The sequence below is a fragment of the Micropterus salmoides genome, unplaced genomic scaffold (genome assembly GCF_014851395.1).
Source record: "Micropterus salmoides isolate LMB-PRFRI ecotype aquatic unplaced genomic scaffold, ASM1485139v1 Ms_hic_scaffold_4, whole genome shotgun sequence".
In the NCBI taxonomy this organism is placed as follows: domain Eukaryota; kingdom Metazoa; phylum Chordata; class Actinopteri; order Centrarchiformes; family Centrarchidae; genus Micropterus; species Micropterus salmoides.
The window spans coordinates 13700019-13726145 of NW_024043372.1; the positions used below are offsets into that span (position 1 = coordinate 13700019).

The 26127-nt window shown below is 39.6% G+C and overlaps 1 protein-coding gene across 4 annotated transcripts in view; it reads right to left on the bottom strand.

Annotated features, from left to right (window-relative positions):
* slc12a5a (solute carrier family 12 member 5a) overlaps positions 1-26127 on the bottom strand; it is a 177524-nt gene that overhangs the window by 19956 nt on the left and 131441 nt on the right. For all 4 annotated transcript variants that reach the window (XM_038695837.1, XM_038695836.1, XM_038695838.1 and 1 more), the window contains exons 4-9: positions 18791-18937; positions 8194-8248; positions 6518-6648; positions 2953-3200; positions 2073-2284; positions 44-211 (exon numbers count right to left, since the gene is read on the bottom strand). In XM_038695837.1, the coding sequence (XP_038551765.1) occupies positions 44-211; positions 2073-2284; positions 2953-3200; positions 6518-6648; positions 8194-8248; positions 18791-18937 (961 nt within the window). The remainder of the gene's footprint in view (positions 1-43; positions 212-2072; positions 2285-2952; positions 3201-6517; positions 6649-8193; positions 8249-18790; positions 18938-26127) is intronic.

Here is a 26127-nt window from a genome sequence, read left to right on the forward strand (position 1 = left end):
CTCTTCAACCCCAAATTAATATTAATATATGTAAGATTTGCACCTGTCACAGAAGGGAAGTAGATGCCAACCAGCAAAGTAAAGAAGCTGGTGATGTCAGCCAACACATAGCGGTTTGCGTTGGTCAGAGGGTCGTCCTGGTCTTCGTTTGACTCCATGTTCTTTCTGGCAATCAGATCCCCCTTCTCATAGTAGGTCCCAAACAGGTTCTCTGGATGGGTGAGAGGGGTGTAGGGAAGAATTGAGTAGAGAGAGAATCTGGTAAATTATTCATGTAGACAAAACCAGATTAATGTTCTCATTCCAGATTACCAACCAGTTTACATATTTTTAGATTACAATGTAAATGTAGAATTTGTAACATTTCAGTATTAAAATATCTAAAAAAAAAGGTTGCCTGTCAGTGGTGTCATATGCCCATTACCAACCCTCTAGTTGGTTTAACTTCCGGGACACACGGGATGTGTCAGAGAGTGAGAAAAAATGTGAATGTGAATAAAATCTTGTCCATGAACCATGACCATGTCCATGATTTCTGCCTGAATCACGTCAGATATATTTTCATCACCAATGGTGACTACAATGCATTTGACTAAATTTAACACTAACTGGTTTACTTCAGCTCTCCAGTCATTTCTACTTAGTTACTTTGATGCTCTTACATTTGTGTTACAATAAAAAACAAATAAATTCCAGAAGTTATTTTATATGGACTTTTATAGTAGGGCTTACAGCTTTAAAATGTTTTGGTTATTGAATCAAAGAAGATTTCATGTGGCTTTTCCTGACACTGACCAACAGAAGTTGGTGAAAACAGATCTCTATATAGTGATCTAAATTAATTGCAGTTACAAAATACATATCCCCTTTAAAAGTTATTAATGGTGCAGCCAGTAATAAAATCTAAAATTGTTTTATAAGTTTCTGACTATCTGTGACATTAAAGGGTATTTTTGTTAAAAAGCTTTAAAGAAAAAAACACATTAAATCTACTATGAGTCAATGTTGTAAAACAATAAAATATGAAAACTTAAAGGGGGTGAATACATTTTATAGGCAGTATATTAACCATGGATTTTTAACATGGATCCTTAACACAGGGCTTACTGTTAGCCCTGTAATATCTACTAGAGGGAAACTAGGTTAAGTTAGCTCGTGCTTTCTGTTGCCTAAGATTTCAGTTAGCTCAGGGCTGACAAATGCAAATGCTGTTACAGTCTGGGTCTGTTACTTTCTTCTGTTTTGTCATAGTGAAATGTCATCATTTTCTACATTTCCTGGAAAGACTTTCAAACCCCGTAAAAAAGAAAGGGTCTGTCACATATAGGTGGAGTGAGTAAGAGTGACAAGCAAGAGACCAGTTTTCTTTCCAGTCGAAAACAAAATGAGAATTGCAGTCCTTCAAATGTAACATAATTGCGACTTTGGTGAAATTACAGAAATTGTAATATAGTGAAACATTTCAAATACAGCTTCTTTGTATGGCATCTCCCTCTCTCTCTCTCTCATATATATATATATATATATATATGTGTGAGACATAAAAATTCTAATTCCATGTAGCAAATTCAGTGTATCCATTACTCTAATGTATGGTCTGAACAAAATATATCAGTGACAGCCTTCTTTAATAATTTCATTATTCCTTATTTACTCTTAATGCCTCCTGTACCTTTCCCCTGCACCCGCTCATACTGGAGAAATGGTTATGTTTCCCTATTTGTACAACAAAAAAATCGCTTTTGCAAAAGTTGCACACATGCTTAGAAATGCAAAGCACATAGTCGCTCTGGACAAAAGCCCTGTGCCAAATGAGTTAATGTAAATGTAAACATAGCCAAACCCTGATTTAAGACCACCTTTGTACAACAACACAATTTAAGTATTCTTCCTTTGAAGAGAGAATGCCAACACCACCAGTAAATCAGTGACTCAGCAACATAAAAAGGCAAGAGACAGAAAGACATAGACATGTGTGTACTGTACATGGATGTGCTTGTTTGTGTACTCACAGTATGTATAGATATATGTTTGTATACAATACATGGAAGATTCAGACCAGATGAACCAACCTGCCAGGATTCCACTGGTGACCCCTGGGATGCCCTGAATCTGAGACACATTGTTGGCTGTGAAGTACTTGTCGCAGGTAGCGTTGAGGAAAGGTGAATCACAGAAGATGCGCCACAGCTGGGTGGTGACTGTCCCGTTAGCTGACTCCACGGTCTTGGCACACACATCAAAGCCCTTCCACACCAAAGTGCGGTTGCCCAGTAGGCACACACTGGAGAGAAGAAAAGCACAGCACATCCGTTGGAGCATTGTTTTAGTGGCTGATTTTGATTTGATTCAATTCAATGTGATTAATTTGGTTACTTATGTTAATTTGGTTACAAATGACTATTTAGTAAGCAAAAAAATTACTAAATAAACTAAAGCACTTCAGCCTCAAACAACATTATATCCACAGGAATCATTCATGCAGGTCAAACCATGTCTAGAAGCATAGAAATCTGATGTTAAAAGAGTGCTAAAGTGGGTTGAAAAATAGACATCTAGGTTCCATATAGCTGTTGATTCATCAGCATGTTAATGACTGACTGCAAGTTTAACCTACAAGCCTAGAAGTATTTGGACCTTCACCTGTCAATACATACTGTAGTATTATTGGCACATGGGGTGTGTGTGTGTGTGGAGTATTTCAATTAAATCAAAACAAATAGTTCACAATTTTATGCATTTCCAAGCTTTCAAAATCAATACATATGGCATTCTAGCATCAATGTAGTGACTTTTTACAAATTCAGCATGTGTTGTGTGCTTGTGTTCCAACATCAGGTGTTTACTGTACGTGCCAAAGTGTGTTCCTGGCTGTCAGGGTTATGTTTTGTGGCTAAGCATATTTTTTGTTAGACTGTCTTGACTGACAGTCTGTCTGTTATCACTGCTTACGGGAATATGGGAGGATCGATGCCGGTCTTGATGACCCCGGCGTAGACAGCCAGGATGGAGAGAATGACGCAGGCCAGAAACACCAGGGCCAGCTTGTTGACGTACTTCACACCTACAAAAACCACCGTGGCCATGGAGGTCAACAGGATGGTGCCGTACACGCGCATGTTGTTCAGCAGGGCGGCCTCTGCCTCGGCACCCTCCAGGCCCTCCAGGGGAAAGATGGCCGCTTTGGGAGCTATGTAGATCTGAAGCAGAGATATTATTATATTATAATGTGTTTTTACATTTATTCATTTTAGCTGACGCTTTTATTCCTGCTTTAGACCTGCGACCTCTGACATACATTGGTGTCTCACAGCGGATTTGAACCCGGGTCTCTCACACCAAAGGCATTTATCTTATCCACTGCACCATCACCACCCCTGCATACAATATATCCAGGGAAAGTACACCTGCATTTTTCACATAAAAGTTGCATACAATCTTATTGTAGCTCAAGGGCATCTTGCTGCTAGTTGTTTAGGGAGTGCAAGTGTTACTCATCCACTTTCCCTCTTCACTTTTCCCCAGCCTGTCTGGGGATTCAAACTGGCAGATTTCAGGTCACAAGCCTGCTCCTCTAGCTCACTGTTTACTGCTGAATTTAATAAATTTCACCCTGGGTAAAAAACAAAAGCTGAAATATAATAAAGAAGAGGTGAGAAAGGTATGAGGTGAGTGAGGAGGACAACTCTGTGAAGTGTGAAAACATGTGATGCTCACATTAACAGTCCTCTACTGGAGCTTGAAGCAGCATACATAATTCTGGTGAGCTATTTTATTTCAACTTAATTAAAAAACTCAAGCTTGGTATTACTATTCGAAATTAACTGCCATTATTACACTTTTACTACGGGTCAATCTAAGAATAGTCCCATCATATATAAAACGGTAAACCTCTAATTAGCCTGTCAGTATCTGTCATCAGCTTTTGATCATTCATGGTGAAGCTGTTACATAAGCATGGGAATTTCTTCTTTTTTTTCAAAATAATCATTTGGTTTACACTTAAAACAGTTGAGGAAATGAAATTGAGAAGAACAAGCAGGGAGTCATGGCTCATTCCGGTCATTTGGCTGGAGAAACTGATCTGATGCTAAGAACAGCATATCACTAGGCAAACAAATCTCCTGCTTCACTGTGTTCATGCTTCCCAAAATAGCAGCATCAGTTTGTGTTCTTGGCTTGGGTGGAAGGATGAAACATATTCAAATCAGCCTTCTTCAGATCCGCTCCTTACAATTCTGCAGGGATTGTTATTTTACAATGGAAACTAAGCCAGCTTTGACCCAGAAGACAAAATTAACCTCCAGGCATGATCACACCCTACGTATCCATTAGAAGCATCCAGAAGGAGAATAACAGAAGAAAAACCCACTGGTATATTGATAACAGTGGACCAAAGTGGGTTTCAAGGAATGGTCTTGTTTCTCCGCCAGTGTCTTGATTGCCCGCTAATGCAGTATTTGCATTATTACCCAATAGTCCATGCAGCATGGGGCACTGCAGTGGAAGAAGTGTAAAATAAAAGGCAGAGGAGGAGGAGGAAGAAGAGGAGAGGAGTGAAGATCGAGATGATAGATCCCTGCATTTCATCAACTGATCAGAATTCACGCTGAAGAACACACGGCTTTAGAAAAAATAGCTTCAAAGCACAGTGAGGAGGAAAATAAACTCAAGCAGAAGAACTATATTTTCACAAAGGCGTGTGGCACATAGCGGTGCCATTTCATTTTTGTTGGGGGGGCCACAGGATTTGTTCTCACGTTTGCCAATTCCCCATTCATTGAGGTACTGATTCATTCTGAACTGAAGTGTCAAAGTCTGCAGCAGTCAAGCTGTATTTTGCTTTCAGGGATTACAGTGACAACAAACACTCTTCTTGGATTATATTCTGCCCAATTGGATTTTGATAAAAAAACTAAAAAAAAACTATTAAAAACACAGTTAAAGTAATATTTGAATTCCCCTCTTCTCTTCTAGCTAACCCACGCCCATCATGTAAACTACACTTGACCACTAGCACATGCCTCGTAGTAGCTAGCTGAGCCATAATATTATTGGTCCGAGGTGTGTGTTTCAACATCTGTTGGTAAAAATGTTGATTACATTTCCAAAATCCAATTGTTTGAGGTCTAATGTATTAATTTCTCCCCCATTCTCCTCCTGACCTAACAGTGTTGGTCAGGTAAGGTGTGGATGGGGGCCACACGTGGAAACACGTCACATTTAAGAAGATATTATGCTGTTTAGCTTAGTATACAGACTGGAATTAGGGCGAAACAGCTAACTTAGCTCTGTCCAAAGGTAACAAAATCCACCTACCAGCACCTAAGCTCACTACCATGTAATATCTTTCTAGGCTAGCTGTTCTGGTCTGCTGCTGGCGGCATGTTCATATTGAACACACAGACATCAGAGTGGTATCAATCTTCGCATCTGACTTGTCAAGACAGTGTCTTTCCAAAATTTTTTAACTATTTGTTTAAGTTAACTGCTCCAAGAGACTTCCCTGACTACTTAAAATAACATCAATGTGACTGATGTCAGTCAGTAGTGGTTTGAGCAAAATATCCCCATTCTCAAAAAGAAAATGTCTAACATGAACACAATCTCATATTGAATAACAAAGTGGCAGAAAAGGCCAAGACTCCCTTGGAAAAGACACTTCAATGATACTCAATGATTCAATGATATGATGGTCCTATATTCTCAGTAGACATCAGTGATTGGTTTTTGAACACCTCTGTGCTGCTGGTTTTGTTTGGCTCCCTGCCTCATATCATTGAAGCATTTCCAATATTGGCACCAGTTTTGGACCTTGGACCATATCAATCTTTTATGTGTTACCAAGATAATTTAATAAAGAAGTCATATCGAATCATGGCAATTCTGCACTTGCTGCACAATGACATTGCCTTCCTTTTGAGAGTAGCTTTATGATAGTGTTATCACGATGACACAATTGTCCAAGTATGATGTGCAGAGTTTACTGCAGGGAAGGAAAAGTGGTCATCCTCCACTAACCTGGCAAAGCTATCCCATCATTTTCCCTTTCGCACATTGTGGTCTGGCAACGCCATGGGTGAATAAGCTTGAAATGGATGTAATTTCAAGTAGGCTTTACAAAAGGAGACAGTTGTTGGTTCTTTCCTTTACTAACATCATCATGAACCCACTCACTGGGCTGTCGTTGGGTATTTGCATCTAATTTCCAGTCTGAGAAGAAATTGCAGCTGTTCTGGAAATGTTGTCCATTTTTCACCAATTATTAAGTAGTGTCAGTTTCAGAATAAATCTGTGGTGAGAAATAGGCCATGCACCTGCAGAGAAAGGCACCTTTCTATATCTACAATGCCTAATTTTAAAGTTGGTTGGACTGGTCCGACATACTGGGCTGAATCCTGTTTGGACTGGACTAATCCTTGACCAAAGATGCTCATATATAAAAATATAAAGCAGACACCCTGATGATGACAGTTAAATAATGAGAGGGGAGTACAGTACAGAGGATGTTTCTCACCAGGAGGAGTTCAATGGCCCCCAGGATGTACATGGCTCCAGCGAAGGTGGTTCCCAGATAGAAACAGATCCCCACTGCTCCGCCAAACTCAGGGCCCAGCGAACGGGATATCATGTAATAGGAGCCTCCAGCTACACATAAACACAACAACATTAACAGAAACACTCAGAAATATGTGTGTGGTGTTTGTATTTAGGTACTGATGTGATTTAAACACAATTGACATACTCTTTTAATGTGCAACTGTATGAATCACTCAATGTGCTTTTCACTATTTTTATTAAGTGAGTTGGATTTAAGTTTGACATTTGAGTGCCACCACTTTTTGCTACAAAAAAATCATCAGTAATGCCAATTAATCTATTTTGGTTTCATATTTAACTCGTGTAAAAAAACTAATTATGACAAATGCTCATCATGTTACCAGAACCCCCAAAAATTCAATTTTCAATTTTAACTTGAAAAGTTATTAATTGATTGTGACACCAATAATTGATTACATGTTTATTCGCCTACTTTTCCAACATGAAGTTTTATAAACTAGATTGGGGAATGAAGACCACGCCTCGAACACATCCCATTTCCGCTCAAAGTATTTAAGCACACCTCATCCGTTCTCTTCCCCTCTGACTCGTTTTTCACATCCCTCCCACACAAACCCCTTTTCTTTTTTCTCTTCTCTCACTTTGTCTCTTTTTGTTTGAATGCAGGAACCACTGGGGGCTCTATCCGCAGTAGAGCACACGAAGAGACGGTTCCCCCATACAGAGTCTCAACTCCCCTGGTTCCCTTCCACGTCTTACTGCCGCCGGTCGACGACGTTCCAGAACACATGAAGAGACGGCTCACCTGCGTCTCCTGCTTACCTGCCACCGGCTGACTCCGATCCCTCGTTCTCATCCATCCATCCATCCCTCCCCTCAACCCTCTATACCTCACCTTTCCATTCCCTCATCCGTCACTCTTATCTCTTCATCGCCACTTCCCTCAACCCCTCACTCTTCTTCCTCATCCCTTCATCCCTCCATCCAGATCCCTAACGCATTCTGGCATATAATCTCAGCTCTACTCCATCCGTATCATACAATAAAATATCCTACATCCATATCATGCTGGCGTGGTCTTTGTTAGTGAATTTGCTTTGCAGTTTTGGTTACGCTGTTTTTGTGACCAATTTTGTTTTCATGATTGTGTTTTACCACATTGCTTGTATTTCCAAACAACATGCAAATAAATTAACTTAACATAAATAAATAGACCTTAATCAGCACTTTGCAGCAGCACAATGGCTGAAACCAGTTATAACAGAGACAGTTATAATTGGCGTACACTTCCACACTTCTCCACAAGCCTGTAATTTGCTCTGACCCCTGCTGTACACATTCCAACTGGTAAGATACAGGCCATCATTACTATGTAAACTCTATATCTGTATGCAGTATAGCGATACAGACACATACATTTCATGCATTTGGCTGATGTTTTGTTTTGTTTAAATAACATTGAGTGACGACAAGTTAAAGTGCACAAAATCCCAGACTAAAGCTTTACATGTTTCTGAGGATATCAAGCTGCGCTGGGTGTTATGTGCCAAAAGCAATCAGTGAAAAGAGAAATTTAGAAGCGGACAGACTCAAACAGTGATGACTGTGTGGTGCCAGCGTCTGCTCACCCACCTGGCACTACTCCATTTGTAGCGATGGCACTCATCGAGATGGCAGTCAGCATGGTCTACACGGGGGGGGGGGATGACAGAGGAGCAGAAAAATGAAAATTTTATCATATTTTCCAACTTTTTCATGTAATGTGGATATGAACACTTGATTGATATTGATAGTTTTCATCCTTTACATCCTTTACAACGTGTAATGTATTGTTTTCTTTAATAAACTATCAATTAAACCCCAATGTACAGCATGTAAAGTAAACAGCTGATTTATAATGATTGAATATCATCTAACTAATAAAAGAAAAATACTGATTCAAAAAGCCATGGATTCGTAGAGCAATACTAGCAGCTCTGTTAGGCTGTACTTTGGCATAGTGGTGCTTTGAGCTAAATGCTAATGTCAACAACTGACCTAACAAGCTACCATGCTCACAATGACAATGCTAACATGCTAGCAGGTATAATGTTTACCAAGGCAGCACGAAGACTGTAAACATCTAGTCTGGCTCTGTACCGTCTTATTTTAGCTTGTTCACATGCTAACACCTGACAATTAGCACAAAAGACAAAGTGCAGCTGGGGCTGATGGGAATGTCTTTAGTTTTACATTTGGTCAAAAATCAAAGTATGTATGTGTGGAGCTGTATGGAGCTAGGGTAAAAGATTCCTAAAAGGATCCCCAAAGTGATTACAATTCATCCTGAAGGGGACATAAACATCTGTACTAACATTTGTCCCAATACACACTGGATTTGTCCTAATAACTAATCCTAATACACCAAATTTCATGGCAATCCATTCAATAGTTGTTGAGATATTTCCGACTGAATGCCAACATTGCTGCTAGCATGGCTAAAAAGCCTACACTATGCAAATTTTATGTCATCCGCCAATTAGTAAAAGTCACGTCTCGTTTTTTGTCAGCTGGCCACTTTTAGAAGTTAACTATCCATATTTCATTTCCTCCCAGTGATGCCCATCATAACAGCATCAGGCCTTTGGTATAACATCAAAATACCCTGTGATAGATTTACATGAGGGACCATCAATTAACAGTAATGCAAAATGCTAAAGCGTACTGGGTGTTGATTAGATAAATAATAATGCCATCAGACCTGTCAAAAGCTGTCAGAGCACATTCAGACAGCCAAAAACAACTCTGATGTAACTCCGGTACTGAGTGGGAGAAAAACACCGGAAGAAATGCAAGGGCATGCTAGAATGGAGACCACTAGATGCCTGCAACACAAACAGCTGGCCTTCACTGCCCTGCAGAGGAAGAAAGGGAGGGATGCAGGCAGCGAGTGAATGAACAGGACAGAAAAATAAAACATGACAAAGTGAGAAATAGAGAGAGAGATAGTGTGCGTGACAGTACAAAGACAGCATTAAGATTTCATCATTCTTTCAAACGCTATTGTTGAATTTCGGAGTGTCTTTTTTTACATTGTCTGCACATGAAAGAGAGCGACGGAGACAGAAAGAAAAGCACAAGGAGATTTGAGGCAGGCTGGTAAAAATCAGTGCCATCTCCTAAAACAGCTTCTACTTTCACTTTTTCTCTTTATTGTGCCATTACTTGCCATTGCATTCATTGTTTCAATGTTCAAAATCTGACTTTTTATACAGTATTTTATACAGCTGATTACTGTTACTGATTCAGCTCTAGCCCAGTTTATGAAAGCTTTCACATTTGCAGAAATTGTTGATGTACGCATTTAGTGTGAGGTGGTCTTTCCTGGGTACAATTCTATTCTACATATTTTTTATTTCCAGCAGCAGCAACATCGGACAGCTTATATGTCAGCCAATAAATAATAAGCAATTGCAGAACAGAAATTCCAAAGATAAGTTTAAGGTAATTTTTAAACTAATTTAATGCTCATAATAAAGTTTTGCTCACACCTATTATTATTTTAGACTATTTAATTTTAGTGTTTGTCATAGTTAAAGATCCCCTGCAGACATGTTTTAAAACATGTAAAAAAAAACAAAAAACAACTAATTCTTTTGTGAATTTAGTTATTTTAAAGACATGCCAGTTTATACAGTATATGTTGATAACGATTCTTTAACAAAAACAACGTATTGGCTGATATATTGTTATCAGAACTCTTAAATATAGATGTTAGTATCTGCCTCAAAAATCCTGTTTGGCTCAGGCTCTATTATGAGTTCAATGTGCTTTACTTTTGCTAACCTCGATGTTAAGCGATTTGATTTTGAAAAGTGCTACACCCATAAATGTAATAACACTACAACACTTACTACCATCATTAACAATGAACAATAATTATTTTTCCTTGATACCGTATATTATTATTATTAAGTGGTCATTGCTGTGGTGGTCTTGCACCGCAAATCCTGAAGATGAAATCACACGTGAAAAAAGTGAGAGCTATAATGGAAGAAAAGTCTGGTGAGTCTCAGACGGTTATGTTCGACTATCATTATGTCCGTCTGTGTGAAGACTGTAATGTGGTTAGTGTCACCTGAAGGCCCGGTGGACTGACGATCAGGAGTGAAGAATGAGTGGGACTGGGCTCTGTTCCTTTCTCTAATCTGGTCATAATGAGGCCACAAGCTCTTCTCCCACCACAGCAGATAAGACAGTAATTGTTTAAGTGTTTTATCTGATGTGGGCAGCGGCCATGCAGAGGTAGTCCGTTGCATACTGAGTCATTGAATCACCACACAACTGTACAGGATAGCCACAAATGGATTTATAAGAATTCAGATATACTAGCACAGTCAAATAGGTCAGATGTACTTTAGAGGTAATACATGGTGCCGGATTACATATATTTCAGTAATGGTAAGGCAATAAAAAAGGTTGTATGTTAATTTTCCCAAAAGCCTTGACTTTGTCTTTAATAAACATGCAGAACTAGAAGAGTGCATGAAGGTACGAACAGGGAATGCAGGGCAGGTTGTGTGTCCAGCGTGTATGCATGAGAGAAGTGGAATGAAGGGAAGAATGTTTCTTGTATATGAAAGTCTTAAGTTTTCTTATTAAGAAGTATGCAAAGTTTTTAATAAAGTGTTTTGTATAGTATAGTCTCAGTTTTCTTTAAGATGCATAGAACAGTGTAATGGTATTTTAACAGTGTCCTGGGTTCGCCTAACTGTATAAACTTAATAAGGAAGCTATTTATTTAGAACATTTTGTTGTAACACACCACGCAAAATATAACTCCTCCCTACTGCTCTCGTAAAAGTTTTTAACGATATATTTTTAGCAACAGATGCTAGTGACCTGTGTGGCCCTTGTGCTTCTGGATTTGACATCTGCCTTTGACACTGTGGACCATGAAATTCTGGTCTCTCGTTTAGAGCGATGGGTGGGAATTACAGGCATAGCCCTAAAATGGTTTTAATCCTCCTTGAAAGGTAGGACATTCAGTGTCAACTGTGGTGACTACAACGGCGCACCTCTCCTGTGGCATCCCGCAAGGCTCAATTCTAGGCCCTCTTCTCTTTTCCCTTTATCTCCTCCCACTTGGCTCAATACTTAGGAAACATGGCATCTCTTTCCATTGTTATGCAGATGACAGCCAGATCAATGTACCTTTGAGTAAGGATGACACTCTCAGACCATTGTTTGCATGTCTAGAGGACATAAAGGCTTGGATGGCTCTCAACTTCTTAAGTTTTAATGAAAACAAAACAGAGGTGATGGTTTTTAACGGCACCCCTGGGACTCACTCCCCCCCTCACCTCGATCTAGGCCCCCTAGCTCAGAATGTCACGCCAACCATCACTGACCTAGGAGTCAAAATTGATGCCGATATGAAACTGGATAAACACGTTGGGTTCGTGGTTAAATCTAGTTATACACGCCTTTGTGACTACTAGACTGGATTACTGCAATGCACTATTCGTTGGGATGAATGGATTGTCTCTCGCCCGTCTCCAGATGGTGCAAAACGCTGCAGCTTGTCTTCTAACAGGAACACGTAAATATGAACACATCTCCCCAGTTCTATGCTCACTCCATTGGCTACCCATTCAATTGAGGACAGATTTAAAATTTCTTTTACTGACTTTTAAATCCTTGAATGGCCTTGCCCCCCCTTATTTATCTGAGCTGCTTCATCCTTATACACCCACCCATTCGCTCAGGTCAGTTGACAAACTTCTCCTGAGAGTGCCTAAAACCCGTCGCAAACTTAAAGGGGACTGTGCTTTTGCGGTGGCAGCTCCGAAATTGTGGAATGCCCTTCCTCTTAACATTAGACAGGCTTCCTCAATGTCTGATTTTAAAACTTGTCTTAAAACCCATCTCTTCCATCTGGAACACATTTGTTAGTGTTTTAACGGTATACATTATATGTATGTGATAACCTGTAAATTGATGTTTGCTTTTTTTTTTCTTTCTTTGTACAGCACTTTGTGCATCTTCGTGACTGCTGTTAAAGTGCTCTATAAATAAATTTTGATGGATTTTGATTGATTGATACTTCCATCTCCCCTCCAAAACAAAGAAGTGTTGAATCTCACTCGTTTGTCCCTATCAGCTCCCCAACTATCAAAAAAAAAACTGATTTATTAATCTTGTATTATGCCTAACTTTAGAGGATCGTAGGTATGAAATTAATCTGCAGATGCTCTGGTTCAAGATGATGTCAGGCCATGACGAAGGCCTAAAATGTCATCTGTAAAAATTTAGGTAAGCTTTGTTTTTAGCTTTGCAGATTGCCGGAAATGTTTTATGCTATGTTATAACCATACAGTCTATGGTTATAACGCATATCATAAAATGTTGAATTCTGCTGAAAAGGCGCAAGTCTAAACTTTATGACACGCTCAGTCAAAAAATAGGATTTTCAAAAATTGTAATTCACTGCAACCACGAAAGGTCCTTGAGCAAACAGTCATAAATGTGCACAGAAAATATTAGACTGATGGATCCAGTGGTATGCGAGACTAGCTGCAGAAAGAGACACACATGACCAAACATGATTCCCTCCAGGCTTCCGGGAAAAACAGTAATTGACCATACGATAAAACTGCGATTGTGCATTGGAGGGTGGATTCTTTTTTCTAGCCTTTCCAAAACCAAACACAAGAACAAAAGTGTGAGGCATAGATTAAACAGTGTTTATCTGCTCTAACATCAAAGCTAAACATTAGCTTGTCTAGCTAACTTGTTTACTGCTTTATACTGTACACTCTACTACCTACAGCTTCAAGGCTAAGGTAGCTTGTCCTCTGAAGTATATCATAAGCATTCTAACAAGGTGTAGGACACAATATCTCTACCCTCCTTACGAAAACAATGTTACTCCCTTATTTCACTGTCTTGTACATATGACCTTTTTGCCAGGGACATTTGCCAGTAACTAAGAGGGGTGGGGCTTAGCAAACGGTCAATTTATCCCCTTTTTTGCAACTGTGACCTCTCAAAACTCAGGCATTTTGTCTCTGATGAAATTGGTAATTTCACTTCTATCCGGTTAATTCCTCATGGTCTGTCACTGTTCAGCTAGCAGATGAGAATTTTTTATTAAGAAATCCTATTTGGTAACTTTACCTTTACTTTTAACTGTGCCCCACTTTTATTCTATATTGCCCTCTGAGTGTCACTGCAGACAGGGACATTAACAAATGTCATTAATCAGCTGCTGTCACAAACACAGAAGATCACTCCGACCGTCCTGCAAAGTTTTCGCTGATCTCAGAAGGTCACACTTTGATTTGCTGCAAATGTAAATGAAAATGATGTTCCATAAGGAGCAGATACTTTAGACAAACTTAATTTTTCATATTTTTGTCTCTCATTTTTTCCCTGGTCAGATGATATATGGTCAAAAAGGCCCAATCACGTTACCTGATGACCTCATGTCTGAAACAGCAACTGACTGGTGGACTAGCACTGGAGACAGCAGTGTTCTGCCATAGTTTTGCAGGATGTGCAGCATCTTTTTTCCCACTGACCCAGAGCCTGTGGCCTGCTTTATTGTCCCACTTTTAGGCAGTGCAGGTAAGGTGTGAAGGTTTGAGATTTTGTTCTATAAAGTATACAATGTACTCTGCTTTCCTAATACTATCTTGCTCTATGAAGCCTGGAGTCAGTGCCTGTACCTCCAAACTCACATGCACCCACTCGCCCTCTGGCCTCCAAGCGTGCCAGTAGAAAATGTCAGATTATGCTCACCATCTGTCTTGTTCATATGAGGTACGACAGCAGACAGCTTAAATATCCTTCCTTCTAAGGCAGTGTGAACGCTAGCGACAGTTGAATAATTGCTAAGCCATCATGATTATGGCCGAGCCTGAAGAATGTATTTGATGAAGAAGCTAATTTTCATTTTTAAGAAAAGTCTACTTGCTGATATACCCGCGACGCTGACTGCAAAGGACAATTTAGTTCTGTTTCTTCCCAAAGCTACAGACAAACTCTGATTTGGCCTTTAGTCGACCTCAGAGTTGAGCGGAAATTGGTTTTGACAGGAATGGAGTTTTCGCGCTGCCCCGAGAGCGTGCTTCATTAGCATGCTTCATTACACAAATGCAGAATAGTTTTGTCAAGTACAACTTCATCAATTCACACACAATGGTACAGTAGAAGTCTATTTTCAGAGTGTTGTTTATCACTTGAAATCCCCGTGGATGGTAAACTGTAGAAGGCAAAAGTGTCAGGTGAAGGAGATGGAGGTGATTTTTACTTTCAGACTGACATCGTGGAGACTGAGCACAAGAGGACGAGATGCAGCTGTGTGACAGAGAGAGAGGAGGACAGGTAGATGGTGGGTGGAAAGAGAGGCAAGGGAATCAAAAGAGAGGATGAGAAGAGAGGAAATAATGAGACAGTAAAATGTAAAAAGGGTTGGGGAAATTGAGCAAGCAAAAGAGATGAGAGTAAAAAATGAAAGGGATGAAGAGAGAAAAGCATCCTTAGCATTTAAATGAGTCACGGCAGAGGGCAGACCACCCTTCCCCTCATAGCATTAGGATTCAAGACCTGTAAGTAATGAGTATGGCCACACAACAGATGACTTTCCATCTAGAATATTAAACCTCATTTTATCTTGGTGCCTGCATTCATTACATGGGACCAAAATACATTGCAGCGCATGTCTAAATATTCAGACTTTTGGAGCGCTGCCTGCAATCATATAGTGACTTTTAAAATGATTGCGTGTATAATTTCAGGGTTAATGGTATAATGTGTTAGAGTTGTTCCACATGGAGGCTCATTCCTCACTTAATAATAATTCCCAGAACGCGCCGCGGGTTCGGCGACTCCTTAATGTTATGTCAAAATGCTGCATGACGGAAAAATAATGGCGTAAAGTGCTCGACAGCTACAGATACGTGCTGCTGTGATTGAGCATCTAATAAAAAGTGCCCTGTCAGTGATATCCCATCATGCATTAATGTGAATAAATCATGGGATCACGCTGTATGTTATTGAGCTTTATAGCATGCATGATTCCTCTGCATTTCAACTCCTGTGGATTTCACTAAAGTGGGGATCGCTGCATACATGTACACCACATGTACACACACACACACACACACACACACACACACAATCCTGCGGTGTGTTGCTGGCAACCCCTGGAGGGCTAGGTGGTTATGTGTTATGTAAGGAGCTCAGGAGGAAAGTGGTGGGGGTTTCTCACACACCGCTCATGCTCAGGCTTATCGCCCCTGGGGCTCTGTTATAAGCTTGGTGTGACTGATAAAAAAATAAGTGTGTGTGTGTACATGTGTGTGCGTTAGAAAGACAGAAACTGTGAGAAAAAATGAGCGAGTGAAGGAGGGAGGAACAGAATATATGTTTAAGATGTTAAATATTCACCAGTGTATGACATGTAAAGAAATATAGCATAGCATCTATGTTTGTGTGTTTGCATGACTTGAACTGAGTGAGTCTGAACCAACTTTGATCTTCTTTATTTTACAGTAACAGTTACAGTTTTTTTTCCAGCAACATCCACAGAATATTTCCTCTTTTAGAAAATAAATACACCAACAATTATACTGTGTCCTTAGGTTCATCACCACTGGAAAACAATTATAAACTGTCCACTAGATTGGCCCTCCTTGGTTTGATTAAAAATTTACAGTTAGAATATCAATCTTTTAATTTTTCCCCCAAAATGCATCTACAGCAATTACATGTTGTATCAGTTTTCAAATGAGTAAAACAATCAATACAAAAACAGTAAATAAAAAAAACAGCTTTCTCTCAGTTGTTGGCTGTTTCAAAGCCATCTCTACACTGTCACAGAGAAACATGATTGGGAAGCATATTGCCTGTGTGTCTGTGCAGGCAACTTTGCTATGGTTGGGATTTGAGGGGGTTGTTCTATAAATACATCTGTGCTAGAGGAGAATCTAGGCTGCACAAACACACAGAGACGCCAACATACAGTCCTGCCACGCACACGGCAAACCAGAGAAAAGATACACAACCCTGACAGCTGACAGACCACACAATTTGAATTTAACTGCCCTGTACAATAACGTACATAATAACTCCTTTCTCCTGAATAGATCACATGTTAGGCATTCGGTGAGGAGGCACATTAGATGTTCCCTGACAATCAAATGCATCAAACAAGTCAAACACAATCAGTTTGCAACAGCCACTCAGATCACTGACAGCAACGCTGACGATCCTGTGGGACACTGTCTTTTGTAATTCGAGTCTCAAGGCCACGACAGGGTGTCAGTCCAACACCAAAGTCACTCTGACACATGACAGCTCCATGGCACTGACATTAATGGGAACCAGGGAACATCACAGTGTGTCATCATCCATTTTGTTCTTTTTACAGATTAGATTCGCAGATCCCTTATTTCTGCATACCTCAAAGGGGGCCTTGTTTGGCACATGTCTGATGATAGCCGTCACAGCTGATGTCATGTGACTGCAGTCACAGCAACGTTAAAATCATCCACTAATGGCCAATATGATCAAACTGGCTAAAATAAGATAAAACTTCCTTTCTTGAAATGCTGCCTTAATATGGCTTTGTTGGATTGAAATAGGGTCAATATTACCACTTTAGGAAGTAAAAATAGTTTCCCACAGGCAATAAAACTCTTAACTATGAGGACATAATTGTGTGTGCTAGTCACACATTGATCCACATGTCGAGCAATGATAAGGAACCTTATGTATAAATCTGTGTGTATAAATTAAAGGTAGAAAACAGGATGGCTGATGTATTTGGTAAATTCTAATTAAAGCTGCACGTTATACTTCAGACAGTGGTGACGATTGCAGGAATCAAGTTGAAAACTTGAGAATGGGAGATGCTAACAAGGTTTTAATTTTCTGTCAATTCTTGCTGTCAACAAATCACCTCAAAAACCAAGAATTGATCCAAAGCCTGATATAACTTACACTTCTGTGTAATAGACCTCCATTGTTATTTATTAAGAAAACTATTAAAAACACATCACTGGGCCAAACTGTTGCACTGTGTGACTTGTTACCTCATTAGCATGAAAACAGGCACTGAAGTGTATTTTAAGTTGAGTCCCCACTGGTGGTGTAAATACTCACAAGCAGCTGAATAGTCCCTAACAAATGTATCACTTACTCCTGTTGAGTAGAAAACGACAATTCCCAGCTGTTTTAAGAAATTACTCAGCCATAAAAAAAGAGAAAAACGAAAGAAAGTAATAATCATGACCATTTTTTGAAGAGTTAGGTCTTCAGTGGGAATTAATGGGCTTGGGGCAACACACACTATAACACTGTTGGTTGTGGCCTTGTCATAGGATTTGTTGACAAAACAAAAATATCGTCAACATTGTCCTTTAACATGAACTGATTGTTAGGGATAACATTTACTAATTGAACTGAATTAACAATGTAATGTTATAGATTGTGTGCATGGGTAAATATAAATTCTTTCTCAGGAGACTTAAGTTATTTACAGTCTGTATTTAGAGACTCTGACAATTTATGACTCTTTGCAGTGGTCTGTAGGGCCGTTAAATCTCAGCTTCAGACAGGAAGAGGCAGACCGGCTTTGTGCTCGGGGTTTTTTGGGACCACACAGAGGAGGTGGCTGAGAAGAGAATTATAGCCATTAACCCTGGTTTGACGGGATGTAATATTACACTACCATATCTATATATTTCATGATAGAGCAAATGTTCTTGGTGAACAATTGAAGAACCATTTATAGATGAAATAACCAGATGGGAATGTGTAATTTTAGCTAATCCAGTGAAATAAATATCTTACAAATTAAGGTACGTCATCACATTCGTATTAAAATGCTGCTCATTTGCAACATTGCCCATGACCAAAACCAGCCACAGATACAGTATTAAAGTGATATCTGCAGTACAAATGGTAAACTAAATTTCTCATGATCGATTACCCAAGGCTAACGCCAGCAGCTCCTTAGCTACTTTAACCTCCACTGTTATAAATGAAGGTAATAACAGTGAACATCTGGTATCTTTTACTACTGCACAGCTCATTACCTGTACACTATCTGCTGCCATGTATGCTACAATATGCTGCTCTCCAGTTTAAGGTCACTCTTTAGTGACTTCAGGATAAACAAGGTCAACCCCCCCAAGTGTGCTGCAACTGAAGGGGCTAAAATAAGAGCTGGTAACACACTCACTGTGGAACAGCACATGAAGACGATGATGAAAGTCCCAATGACTCCTCCAATTCCAACCAACCAGGTCATCCTGAGGAAGAGGATCACTCCGAAGATGTTCTGGATGCACGGCAGATAGACACCCATCAAAGTGCCGAGCTGGGGGGCCTGGAGGAAATGAGGAAAGAACCAATAAGATTGATTTGAAACATGACTGACAAGTGGTCATTATTGTTGTGCTTTGTTTTGCATATCCCAGACATGACTTTGGCGTTTACTGTGACTCAAGTTCATTTACTTATATGTTATAATTTTGAAGATCAGCCAGCTTTCTGACTATAGGAGGTAAATGTGTATTTAAGTATCACTTGCTTATTTGTTCCAAGCCTGAAACACCAGATGTGCTGCCCTATTTGAGTGACTCCTGCTTCACTTTGAGCATCTATGTGAATCGATGAATGTCAACACACCAGCCGTGCATGCTGGGAATCACAGTGGGCACATTTGCTATAGTTTCTGTATGTTTTCTCCAGGAGTCACATGCAAAGAAAACACACCACAGATGGTCATAACGCCGTTAAGGCAAAACAGCAATTTACTTGTAGGACTTCACAGATTGTTACTTTTAAAGGCCCAATTTGTGTAATATGGTGCTTTGGGTTGAAATAGAGTCTCTTGCCACATTACTTGCTTTGTTTATTATTTATTGAGCATTAGCTCAATGTCAACAAATTCTTTCTTTCATTTGGTTACCATTCCTTGTTACGGTTGCAGCTTATATAGATATTTAGGTATATAGTTTAATTTAAAGGATTTCCCACATTGTTTGCTGTAAATCCTTTGTTGATTCCCAGAGTTAGTTAGTTAATGGGGTAAATCTTTTTCACAGCACTGTACATCACTGGGAAGGCACACATCATCGCACACCAGTGACAACAGCAATGGCAGGCGAAAACAACATAGAAAACAAGTGTTGTCGTTTCCCTAGCGAGTCAACCTGTATATGGCTGCTATGTCTGCAGGGTATCGAGCTTTTGCCAAACCCAGCCTTTCTGCACCTCAGGGACCTGTACCTGCTCCCAGAGGGCAGTACAATGAAGTGGTGATTGATGATGTCCTGTGCTTTTGTATTTGCAATGTGTTTGATGGCCTAACAGTACAGGCTCTGAGAGGTTGTGTGTGTGGAGGCCTATAATCTTGGCAGCTGTGTTGGTTATGCATGTGAGTTCGACCCGGTTTGTGACAGAGAGCAAGTTGAAGAAACAGGTGGAGCAGTAGAGCAGGATGGGTTGAACAATACTTTGGTACATCAGTAAGAAGACATGGGGGGCAATATAAGGTCATTTAAGTTTACGGATGGTTGACAGTCTTTGATGGCACTTTTCTTTGAATGTATAAATAATTACTTTGAGTCCAGGAAACAAAGAAAACTTTGAGATCAGGATGCAGCCAGGGGACCAATCTGTTCAATGGATGGATGGATTATTATTTTATTTCTTTACAGGCTTCTTTTTTTGCAGTGGATTTGTTCTAGTTGGTTTTGCTGCAGTGCTGTCCCTGGTGTGGACAAAAAGAGAGCTGCTCTGCGCCTCCTTATACAGAATGAGAATCGGTTTCAAGGCAGTTATATTGAAGGAAATAACTGACACTTTGAGACAGAAGATGTATGTTGTTGCGCATGAGATTGATTAATAGGTTTCTTTTCTTGAAGGTTTTTAGGATGTTACTGATGACTGTGTGTGTGTGTTTGTACGCACTTATTTGTTTGTGTACAGTACATGACTGTGTCCTATGAGTCTACACCAACGTAATGTCATGTATTAAATTTGAAGGACACATCAGCTGACCCTGCACATAATAGAGAAATATTCATTTCCTGCTCAAGGACAGCTTGGCCAATGAAGGGTAATTATGCCGATATCCAGCCATGACCCATTTTACCAAGTGAGAGCGCAGAGCTTAACTGTCACATCATTACATCACGATAACACATGGACAAGCCTCCTCTGCTGTACTGCTACGCTTAAATGCAGCGAAACAGGATGAACAGGAGGCTGATTAGCTGTGGTTTATGACAGTAAAGATTTCATTACACAGGAATATGTCACAGAAATGTGCATATTCCTGAGATTGGACACAAAATCAAGTTGGGTGATAATTCATCTCACATGAGCAATTTCAGCAAAACAGGGATTACTACTACTACTACCTGACTACACACACACACACACACACACACACACACACACACGTGAGAGAGAGATTACCGAATGTGTTTTTTACTAGAGTTGTTTGTTAGATTATTTTAGTTCTTTCTACCAAGAACTAATCTTTTTAAGGATCATATTTACTGTTGAACTACTAAATCATGCATTTCGTGTTCAGAATATCATCAATAAATTAAATGTGTTATTTATTTTAGCAATCATCCCTGTTAACTCATGTTAGTACTAATTATGGTATAAGCTCAATTAAAGGTACCCTGTGGAGTTTTTGATTTGTAGTGCTATGGATCTATTGCCGTTTCTGAAATCAACCTATTTAACTATATATTACTGTCCGCCGTTTTATTTGAGTGGAAAATGTATCGACTAAATAATGTGCTCAAATATTCCATAATGGAACGAAAACAGTAGTGTTTGTGGCATATACACTAATTTCTGATTACAAGGTAGATTTATTTGTCACATTACAACAGGTTGTGGAGAGAAATTGAGTTTGTAACTCTCTTCTGTTACATAGCAGAAAATATACAGTAACATAAAAGCAAATATAAAAATGGTAAACAGAAATAAACTACATTCAATGTAGCAGGGTTGACAATGAATTTGAGTTTAAAAGTCTGATAGCTTGGGGGGAAAAGCTGCTTTGCAGTCTGGTGGCAGCAGAAACGTCTATCTCTCTTCCCAGAAGGCAGCAGGGTGAACAGGCTGTGGCTGGGTGGGTACTGTCCTTTAGTATCCTTTGGGCTCTGCATCGGCATCTCACTTCTCTGATATCACTGATGCTCGGGAGATGGGTACCAATTATCTTCTGAGCTGTTTTAATCACCCGCTGCAGAGCCCTCTGCTCCTGGGCTGCGCATATCCCATGTCAGTTAGTGATGTTTTCAGTCAGGATGCTTTCTTTTTTTAACAATCCCTCAAAGCAATGAAAATTACATGCACACTGATGACACAAAATGATAATGATAAGTAAGTTTTTGAAATCTCAGTTTCCTGCTTTCAGGATTTGTGGTGTGGAAGGGTGGTGGAGCAGTTTGGTGGACCCAAATGCAGAACACTAAGGCTGACTGGTGCAGTTCAGAAATTTATTAAGCAAACAAAAGGCGAGCACACTTACAACTGAGTGGCTGAGTCCATAATCCAAAATAATAGTAGTCCAAGCAAACAAGATGATCCAACAGAAAATCCAAAAAACGAGTATAATCCAAAAACCAAAGAACAAACAGGGAACAGTCAGGTAACAAGATGAGACAGCGCAAACTACAACCACAACCACAGACAGACAGACAGAGAGAATCTACACGCTACAATGACCGGGACAAAACTGAAGGGAAACAAGCAAGCATATACAGGTGAAACTCGAAAAATTTGCATATCGTGCAAAAGTTCATTTATTTCAGCAATTCAACTTAAAAGTTGAAACTAATATATTATAGACTCATTACATGCAAAGTGAGATATTTCAAGCCTGTATTAGGTATCATTTCGATGATTATTGCGTACAGCTTATGAAAAACCCAAATTCAAAATCTCAGAAAATTAGAATATTACATGAAATCAATAAAAAAAAAGGATTTTGAATACAGAAATGTCAGCCCTCTGAAAAGTATAATCATGCATATGTACTCAGTACTTGGTTTGTGGCCCTTTTGCATGAATTACTGCCTCAATGTGGCGTGGCATGGATGCTATCAGCCTGTGGCACTGCTGAGGTGTTATGGAAGACCAGGATGCTTTAATAGCGGCCTTCAGATCTTCTGCATTGTTTGTTCTCATGTCTTTCATCTTTCTCTTGGCAATGCCCCATAGATTCTCTATGGGGTTCAGGTCAGGCGAGTTTGCTGGCCAATCAAGCACAGTAATCCCATGGTCATTGAACCAGGTTTGGGTACTTTTGGCAGTGTGGGGAGGTGTCAAGTCCAGCTGGAAAATGAAGTCAGCATCTCCATAAAGCTCGTCTGCTGAAGGAAACATAAAGTGCTCCAAAATGTCCTGGTAGACGGCTGCGCTGACTCTGGACGTAATAAAGAGACAGTGGACCAACACCAGCAGATGACATGGCTCCCCAAACCAACACAGACAGTGGAAACTTCACACTGGACTTGGATTGTGTGCCTCTCCATTCTTCCTCCAGACTCTGGGACCTTGGTTTCCAAATGAGATGCAAAATTTGCTCTCATCAGAAAAGAGGACTTTGGACCACTGAGAAACAGACTAGTTATTTTTTTCTTTAGCCCAGGTAAGACGCTTCTGACGTTGTTTGTTGTTCAGGAGCGGCTTGACAAGAGGAATACCACATTTGAAGCCCACGTCCAGGACCCGTCTGTGTGTGGTGGCTCTTGATGCAGTAACTCCAGCCTCAGTCCACTCCTTGTGAAGCTCCCCCACACATTTGAATGGCCTTTACCCGACAATCCTCTCCAGGCTATGGTCATCCCTGCTGCTTGTGCACCCTTTTCTTCCACACTTTTCCCTTCCACTTAACTTTCTATTAATGTGCCTTGATACAGCACTTTGAGAACATCCAACTTCTTTTGCAATTACCTTTTGAGGCTTTCCATGATGGTTTTCTGCACAACTGTCAGGTCAGCAATCTTCCCCATGATTGTGAATTCCACTGAACCAGACTGAGAGACCAATTAAAGGCCCAGAAACCCTTTGCAGGCACCAAACTAGGAACTAAGATACGAGACAAGACAGATACTAAGTAACTTAAAGCTGCGGATGAATAATAATAATAAAGGCTACACAGAGACTAAAGCAGAATGATCAAAATCAGATTATTAATGAAACTGGCAGAGAACATAAATAGACACCTAGCAAACAGACAGACCTCAAACATGATGGTACAGAAACTAATACATAAGACTGGAACAGGACTGAAATCAGGAAAATACCAAAACACCACTAAACACCAGCTGACAGATAACCAGATAAACAATAACAGACTACATAACATAAAAAAAAGACTAAAATAACAAAACTGAGAACTAAACAAGGCAGGCAGGCACACAGCGTGACACCTGCTCACTATTCAGTGTTTATTATATAAGGGGTAGTGAATTAGTGAATGCGGGAGTGGTTTTGGTCACAGTCAATGTTTTTTAAGATTGAGTCTCTGTTTTGTTTGAAACTTGCATGTGCATAAGAACACACACACACAAAAGCACATTGATGCGCCAACAAAGGCAGTGAAGAAGAACACTGCCAGAAAACAATCATGGATGGAAACTCCACAATTTAGAAGATAGACTTTTTAAACTCTGAAATATCTATCAACATCAATCTCAGTCCAGTATCGATTGGGCTGTAATGATTTCCCTTTTGTCTTCAGTTAGAAAGTGCATCATGAAATAATGACATGCTTTGGAAAGTACCTTGAACACAGAAGTGGTTATTACTATACAAGATGGAGGATAAAAAAAAGCCCTGCACTGGGAAGTGACAGCAGATGCTGAATTCATAAACCAGATTTTTAATCAAATCATACTGACAAGTGACTGACATCACATGAATAATATTGTGTCTGATGCTACAATATGTGATTTGTTTGGAGAGGCTTGCTTCCCAGCATTAATAATGTACTGTTTGTAGAGAGGAGAATAGACAGCAAGAGCAGGAGAGAGAAACAGAGAGAGAGAGAGCAAGTCCAAACAGGTCTTCCAAATATAATTATGTTCTAATTTCTTTTAGATAAATAACAGAGCAAGAGCTCACACTTGGAACTGAAATTAGTGAGCTTATCGCTTTGGAAACCCTTGATTTTGGTTGTGACGAGCAGTAAATGGTTTAGAAACATGTTGAATCATATATTAAATTACCTGCATATTTACTGAATCACATATTGTGTCATATCATTATGTGACATTACATTAACACAACATGATATAGAGTAGCATGACATGCATGCAGGCAACTTATCATACACATATATTCTGCACCATCTTTGAGAAATACTGAATTCACCAGGCACTATACCTTTTGAAAATGTTCAAATGAACCTCCTCAGACCATTGCTGATGGACGAGAACTGGAAACTGTCGAGAGCTGTAAGTGGAATTGTAAGTCCTCATATGTGTGCACAAAGTCAAACAAAGCAGTGACCCACACGGAAGAACATTCCTCCATAGCTTCTAAAGCTCCATAGAGAACCTTTAACTTGACAAGAAATTGATGTTTGATGTGAATACTGAGGCAGTATAAAAGACACTGAGAAGGTAAAGACTATCTTGTCTGTATAAGCTGAGAGTGTTCAGAATCAGTCAGTCATTTGTTGGTATGGCTATTTGAATGTGTGAAATGGGGAAGTTTGTGAGACATAAGTTGGCAGATCACACGGAAATTTCAATCAATCTTAGACCATCCTCCTGACCAAAATCAGACACAACAGGTTTAAGTTTTCATTTATCACATGTGCAATAAAAGTTCTAAAACACCACAAACTTACATTTTGATGTGATCCCTACTGTTACTGTTGCAGTTTTAATTTATTTGTATTACATGCTAGTACCTTTTTGATGTCTATAATTGTATCATTGTTTTTTGTAATTAAAAAAGACGTTCCACTTGTGGAACAATAAGAGATCTGAACTGAACTGTGTTGCTAATATTCTGTAGGTTTCATATGTTTTTAAAATTATGTTAAAGTGGCAGCTATTTATTTGTGTTTCTCCTCTATAGAGCTGAAAAGTAATCCACAATCTTGCCTCTACAACTTAAACCTCAGAGCAGGGATTCTCTGGACATTCAGCCTCAGAGTGCTTTAATCAAAGCTCCACATCTTTGCCTCCACAGGTTGCAGCGGAGAACAAACCTCGTCCATCTCTGTCACTTCCCCCACTATATGATAATGATTTGCACATTTGTCTGTGGTCTAAGCAATGCAAATCAGTAACTCCCTGTGACTTTGCCCTTCAGTGTGTGGCGGAGAGGATTTTTCATCATCTGCTTGTTAAGGGTCTTAATAAAGGTTTTTAAAGAATACAGAAACCTTGAATGGGCTTTTACCTTTAAAACTACATTTGTATTATCCAAGCAATGTACATTTAGTGGAATATTTTTGCTTCCTATGTGGTAATTTAGGCTACTGGTCAGGCAGTCGTTCTAGTATCACTGTCAGGCTGTATTTCCTCA